This window comes from Festucalex cinctus, chromosome 1, assembly GCF_051991245.1.
Source record: "Festucalex cinctus isolate MCC-2025b chromosome 1, RoL_Fcin_1.0, whole genome shotgun sequence".
In the NCBI taxonomy this organism is placed as follows: Eukaryota; Metazoa; Chordata; class Actinopteri; order Syngnathiformes; family Syngnathidae; genus Festucalex; species Festucalex cinctus.
In genome coordinates, this window is record NC_135411.1 from 54,484,603 (window position 1) to 54,492,161 (window position 7,559).

Genomic DNA, 7,559 nt, shown 5'->3' on the forward strand with positions numbered 1-7,559 from the left:
TAGTAACAGCCTGACTAAAAAGGAATCTTTTTGTTTGTGCATCACAAGAAATTCATTGAGGCTCTTCCTGCACACAGAAGAATTCTTTTCTAACTATTACTCTACATCAGGGGTGTCAAACTCATGTTAGCTCAGGGGCCGCATGGAGGAAAATATATTACTAAGTGGGCCGCATCAGGAGAATAACGGTATATAACTTAAAAACGATTGCCGTCATTTATACGCAGATTTTCGTTATTTGTGGGCCAGCCCTAAATTACGGCGCAAAACTGTAATCACATTGTTCCGAAAAATAACACTGACGCAAATGGAACGTGGCAAAATTTTGCCGGTATAAGTTCCGGACGTGTTAAAGCTACCTGTTTTGCATATATATTGTTCCCAGAATGCATTGCGTGGTGCAGCTAACTCATTCACTCCCAGCACATTTTTCGCAGTTTTACTGGATTTTGACTGATTTTGCAAGGCCCACAGAATATTGTGTCCTATTGTTATCAAAACGTGGAATCTACCAAAACAAAAGATGAGTCTCTTCGTTTATCAGGAAGAAAAAAAAGTATATTTCTATCTGTTTCCATTTTGCAGTAATTGGCATTAGAATCTAGCAACGTTTCATCAGTATTCACAAATCTGTTTAAAACAGTGGGTGAAAAGAGCTTGTTGCAACATAGCCCAGGTTGATCTCTTATACTCTGCTGCCACCTGCTGGCCGTTTTTGTAATAACTACCATTGCTTGAAGCATTCTCTTCAGTTCAGCGGCTGCATCAAAGCCTCCTATGTGCTCTACCATAAAAAAAAATATATATATATGTCTTTGGGAGCATGGTAATATTTAAAATGGAATAGAACATATTTATACGTTTTTGGGAGCAAATGAGTTCATGACATGAGGACGCTAATCCTTGTGTTAGCAGTAAGTAAATTTGTATCGTATTTAACACGTTTATGTCGGTCTATGATTTAAAATAATAATAATAATAATAATAATAACAGTAATAATTAAACAAACCGTAACTTTAAGTTGTGTGTAAAATAATGACAACCAGGACGATTCCCCCATACAAGTTGTATTGCTCATCTGAGGACTGCTTGTGAAATTACAAATATATGTGTTTTCAATTTTTTTTTTTTTTCTTTTTACTTTACAGAATCATCTCGCGGGCCGGATTAAACCCCTTTGTGGGCCTGATCCGGCCCGTGGGCCGTATGTTTGACACCCCTGCTCTACATTATGTCAGGCGTCTTGAAAGGGTAAGCAGTTTTGCAGTATTTTTGTCTTAATTTACAGTGTGTCAAGTATTTTGACACTGGTACAAACAACATGATTATCCTATTGTTAATAAAGGTCATATGAAGTAAAACTACTGTCATGGTACTTACACTTTGTCCACCTCCGCTCCATTTCCCGCCTGCTGCAGAAGAGCAGTCCTCAGCTGGCCCACCGATACCCGAGTGCAGAGCTGCTGCTGCTGCACGGAGTGCTCCTCCCCTCCTGCTGTGTCCTGGGAATCCTGCCTGTTAGCGTGGAGAAAAGAGTTAAGGTGCAAGCAAAAAATAAATAAATATATACTCAGGTGTTCTACAGTACTCTACAAATAACAGTTCTGGGTTAAGTGGGGGTGGTTTAGGTAGACACACCTCTGAGTTCTATTAAGAAACAAATAGCAATCAATAAGTGTAAAGGAATATACCCCTAATCTAAAACTCTCGTAATACATTTGGCCATATGGCGTCATGTTACTAAGAGTTTTGCATTTTGAAAATTGCAATGAAAAAAAATCAAAGGGTTTCCAAACTGTCTGGTATACTTGGTTAAAATATGGTAGCAATAGGACAAATTCCATAGAAAGAGCTAAAATGACCCAAAAACTGCTGCTACTGTATAAACCAAAATGACACCTCTGTAACTTTTTAGGTATGACTTACGGAGACTTTTTTTGAGGGTCTACTGTTGATAGACATGCCTACCAAATTTCATGTTGCTAAGTGAAACTAGCTTTGGGGGATGAATTTTCAAAATTCTGGCATTAAAGTTTACCGTTTATGGAGAATCATCAATATTTGCCAACATGCTCCACCCAGAAGCAATAAGGAAAAACTCAGATGTTCTTTCTTTGTAATTTAACATTGCTCATCTGTCTAATATCCATAGCTCGAATTTGGGACCAATTGGATAAAATCTCTTGGACAAGTCCTCTTGAAATAGCTTAAATGACCCTCAGATTTCCATTTCAAATAAATGACAGACCTCCTGCGTCTTTTTAGGAATGACTTCTTGAGATTTTTTGAGGGTCTACTCTTGATAGACATGCCTACCAAATTTCATGTTGCAAAGTCAAATTAGCTTTGGGGGATGAATTTTCCAAATTCTGTATAAATGGCGTTTTAAGTTCGCTGTTTATGCCAATCATCAAAATTCACCAAGAATCTCCACTAACAAGAATAACAAAAACTCAAAATTTGTGGAATTTAACATCGTTCATCTCTCAAGCATATGTGTCACGTTATAAAAAACTGTTTTTTTTATTTACTATGTTTTTGGATGGTGCGATAGATCGATTGATGATGAATGACTTGATAGATGGGCGCTGCGAATTGTCTCTAGGTGTGCTTGTGTGTGTGGGGGGGGCGTGTGTGTGTGGGTGTGTGTGTGTGTGTGTGTGTGTGTGTGTGTGTGTGTGTGTGTGTGTGTAGTTGTTTGTCTCTGTGTGCCCTGCGATTGGCTGGCAACCAGTTCAGGGTGTACCGCGCCTACTGCCCAAAGCCAGCTGAGATAGGCTCCAGCACCCCCCGTGACCCTTGTGAGGGATAAGGGGTCAAGAAAATGGATGGATGGATGGATGGATGGATGGACACGATTGATACCAAATTTCATGTTACGAAGTGAAATTGGCTCTTTGTGGTTCTACGTTGGTAAAGCAGGTTTACTATACCAAAAGTGCAGAATGTCAAAGTAGTCACCGCACACCATAGGCTTTTTTCAAAAGTCAGGAGTCTCCCGACTCACCCTGTCAGGCAGGTGGATCCCACAGAAACGTCCGATCCATTCAGAACACTGTGCGTCTTGCCGTTGACATTTTGGTAACCGGGATCTGGAGCCTCCCCGCCGCCACTGGCCCATCGGGGGTCTAAAAAGTCCTCAGTGTGTCCAAAGCGCTCGGCCAGCTCTCGCCTCCTCTCCGCCTTGTAGCGGGCAATGCGCTCCGACCGTGGCTCCAGGACCAGGTCCTCCATGGTGTCCTAGGAATAACTTACTTCGACTCTAAAATATGTCCATGGAGAAGTTTTGGCGTCCTACAAGAGGAAAAAAGCTCAGAGTTGACTGTATCCCACATGTAACCCCCAACCTCTCTCTCTCTCTCTCTCTCTCTCTCTCTCTCTCTCTCTCTCTCTCTCTCTCTCTCTCTCGCTCTCTCTCTCTCTCTCGCTCTCTCGCTCGCTCTCGCTCTCTAGCTCTCTCGCTCTCTCGCTCTCTCGCTCTCTCGCTCTCTAGCTCTCTCGCTCTCTCGCTCTCTCGCTCTCTAGCTCTCTGTAAGCTGAGCCTCAGCACTGCCAAGCTGGAATCTCCCATTGCGCTGAAAGGCAACACCAAACTCTCCTCTCTGGACTCATGACTCTGCAGGTCTTTTCCGCCAAGGCTAGAGTAACTTAATCTAGTACCGCATAAACACCCACTACCACCACCATCATCATCATCATCATCATCCCCTTCCCTTGGTCCATTTCCAAGAAGGCCGCCACAAACAAAATTGGTTTGTTCTACCAAGTTTGGACTGGTTTTGGGTTTTTGTTTCTGGTTAAGGCAATCATGATCCCACAGAAAGTGTCATGTCAGGAAAATGTGCAATAAAAGAGTGATGATTGAAAGAAGATGGAGCTCTGTCAGTGAAGTGCACATAATCCTGAATTATTTATTGTAAAAGTCAGCTGACATTGATTTTTAAGCTTTCTGATTGGATATAAAGTCCTTTGTGAGCCATATCATAACATATTAACGGAGTTTATCATGAGCATTGACAGGCTTTTTCTAACTCCTTTCTGAAAAAAAGTCAGACGCCATATCCGCTGGGCACTATTTTTATGTTCGTTTGTATCACTGCGCGGCGCCCTGTAGGCAGCTAATCGACGTGCTGCAGACAGCTGATCCGTGCGCCTTCGAAAAGACAAACAACTTGTAGATTAGTGCGCATCTATCAGCTGTATGCGGGGCGCCGAGCAGTGATACGAACAAACAGAAAAATCTTACCCAGCGGTAATGGCGTCTGACTTTTTTTCGGAAAGGAGTTTAGTGTGCAAATGTATCACTCTTTTGAACACTAATTGTTTTTAGAAGATAAACGCTTTATTTCCGTAACCCAAGTCAACTTGCCGGACTACTGTCCTCTCGACCAACACCGGACCAGAACTCGTGTCACAGAACGCTGTCAGGCGTAAGTCAGTGATGATCACACACACTGGAGGTGAGGATGAAATAGGGATTCATGTCAAAAAATCCCAACTATCCCTTTAAGCACCATTTCCAGGAACTCTTAATTCTTGAAATTAATCTATTAGTTATGTGACATTTTCAGCACTACTGACTACAACCCAAAGGTTCTTGGACTTAAAAAAAAAAAAACAATCGACAAAACTCTGTTAAATTGATAAATTCCCTAAAAATTAAGACAGTAGTTATTGCAGTCTAAACACACAACAGTCCTCCAAAAGTTCAGTTATAGGCTGTCTATGGCTCTCCAGAACCGGGATTACTGTGTTCACACATAATCAAAGAATGAGAGTTACATTAAAAGCGGATTAAAGGGTGTTAGTGTGAAAGTGCCTTGTCATAAATTAAGATTTCCTTATTTACACATAAATAAACTTGTTTGATTTGTCACGTTTCACGGCAACACTGTCATAACACCGCATGAGGCTAAGACTTCAATCCACATTATAAATAACAGCGATTCAACACTCGTGTGTGTGTGTGTGTGGTGGTAGGGGGGGGATCTGTGGGCGCATGTGTGTGAACGTGTTTGTGAGAGTGTGTGTGCGATACCCCAAACTGTGGCTGTCAGCATTCCTGATATTTTAGCCGCCGTGCAGGAAGCACAATGGAACAAAAGAGGTATGAGCCACGGACTTAGCACCCTGACCAGCTAAAGCTTCTGTTTGCAGCACAGTTCAGACAGTATACCTGTACAGTCAATACGGAGGAAAACAATAATTCATAATGGAAAACATGTTTCCACAAATAAAAGATACAAGTCAAGAGTGAAAACAATGTGAACCGTGCTGGAGACAGCAAAAGAGGATATTACCTGGTCGTCATGGAGACGAGACAGCGAACTCAACTCTTTGCACAGACGCAGTACAGACAAACCTTAAGCATCCATGGTTGCCCTTACTCACTCTGTTGTGCTGTGTGCAGCTATAGGTGAGAGTGGCTAAAATGTCATATGATAAATTGAGGGTATGCAAGAAGAGTGTTGGGGTGAGGCTCAAAGGGGATAGGGGATGACTTAGCAACTCGCACAACTCTCGCTAACTTCCACAGAACACAGGCTCTAATCAATACCAATTACCATCAGTCGAGTTAATTAAAAAAAAAAAAAAAGCCTCCTTGAAAACAAATACATCTTGAAACTGTTGTTCAAGCATTTAAAACAGAGATGATCATAAAGCATCAACATCATACTTAGAACACGTACACATCGACCACTGTTACTTAAAGACTGTGTTAAGTAGTTAAATTATTCAACATGAACAAACCACCTTCACATCAATAGTATTAGCAAGCATACTAGACTAGTATGTATCACGCAACATGATGTGGCATTACCCTTAGACAAACTAATATGTACGCTAGCATTTTACACAAACAGTATTAAGTCGTTAACTCAACCTTTGGCATTTACACACAACAATAATTGTTAGGAAATACAGAAAAAAAAATAATGGCAAAGCAGGCTACACTAATAGCTCCACTATATCAGGAGAGAAGCAGAAACATGTCTCACTTTTGCAGTGCGTGAGGTGCATTCAAGAACCATATACAAAAAAACAAAAACAAAAAACAAAAAAAACATAACATCTCAGATGCAGACAAATAATCACTAGATCAAACCTAACAACAACACCAACACTTTATCAGACAGTGCCAAAGTAAATACATTTATCGCTTTGGCCAGAGTACAAAAGCAGTTAATAGTTGTGATTTTCAGCAAGTAATGGCGAATTGGTTTAAAAAAAAAAATCTGCATGTGTGTAAATATAAACATGAATATGGTGTTCGTTGATTGTGTGTTGTTTTTTTAAATTGTCATTATTATCGTTACTGTTATTTTGTTTTTCTTCATATTCGAAATAAAAATGTTCATTCATTGTCACAGTTGTGTTTTCAAGGAGTCAGTGATTTTATATTTGAGTTTATTGCATCTACGGTAGTCACAGCTAGCGTAATAATTATGTATAATTATAAATTAATAGTAATAACAATAATAATAATAATAGTAAACCATACTTTGAAAAAAAAAACTACGAAACTGAACCGTATTCCATCCACGATGACAGCTTTTTTTAAGTTGCTTTTACTCACAAAAACAAAAAGGTATTGACAAGCAAGTGATTTCACGACCCATTTCATGGACCAGACATGCTCCAGTTAAAAAGAACTTCCCTATCGATACAACGCCAAGCAATTTATCAAATGTAACTTAATAACAGTCATTAACATTGATTCAAGCTCATATTTCGCTACTCTAGACTTTTTTTTAAATGAAAGAACGAACACTGTCTGATACTTACATGCGTGCATCGAGAACAGTAGAAGCTCCTCCCTTGGGCTAGCCAGCACTTGGCGTTGACAGCTTGCTCCAAAAGTAGTCAGCCCCTCTCTAGGGGAGGTGGGTGGGCCGTTTACAACACACGTGGGTGAAGAGCAAAAATAGACGGACTGCATCCATATGGTGTGTCTGCATCCATATTTAAGTGAAATATGCAGGAAACAAATAGCTACCGAAACGTTAACAAGGGGGCCTGGTGAGCAGTCGGTGTTGCGTTTAAAGACAGTCGAGGAAACAAAGTGACAACTGACAAATAAATGACGCACAGTTAAGTTTAAATGTCTTGAAACATGAATAAAAGATGATTCAAAAATAATTTTGCAATGTAAGCAGTACCGTAAATGAATCAAACCCCTTACTTGGTGAATGAAATGTGTTGCATTTATGGGTTCCTTTTTTTTTTTTAATAGCATTTTGTTGAAAGCCGATAACACATCAACGTTTCTATGGTGACGTGAAAGGGCGCACGGGAAATTTGGCCTAATAATAGCTTGCACACAAGCAGGTGTGCCTGCCAACCACTGACTGCCAACCCACATGGGAAATTAATCAATTTAGTGATCCGTCTGTTTCTTAAATGTGCACTTCCTCCTCACTGTTATGTCACAGTTGGACAAATAAACATAATAACCACCACTATATCTAGTTTCTCAGCCAACGTCTTAGAAGCTTGGCTGAGTGAAGTTCCAAAGGGAACGAAAGAACTACTTTGACGCGGCAACTGAAATGCTGCT

General features: G+C 40.4%; 1 protein-coding gene across 3 annotated transcripts in view; it reads right to left on the reverse strand.

Moving 5' to 3' along the window:
- Positions 1-7,252, reverse strand: part of svilc (supervillin c) — a 44,787-nt gene extending 37,535 nt beyond the window's left edge. For all 3 annotated transcript variants that reach the window (XM_077494599.1, XM_077494610.1, XM_077494587.1), the window contains exons 1-3: positions 6,788-7,252; positions 3,009-3,295; positions 1,382-1,516 (exon numbers count right to left, since the gene is read on the reverse strand). In XM_077494599.1, coding sequence (XP_077350725.1) covers positions 1,382-1,516; positions 3,009-3,235 — 362 coding nt within the window. In that variant the 5' untranslated portion in view covers positions 3,236-3,295; positions 6,788-7,252. The remainder of the gene's footprint in view (positions 1-1,381; positions 1,517-3,008; positions 3,296-6,787) is intronic.
- Between the last annotated feature and the right edge of the window lie 307 nt (positions 7,253-7,559).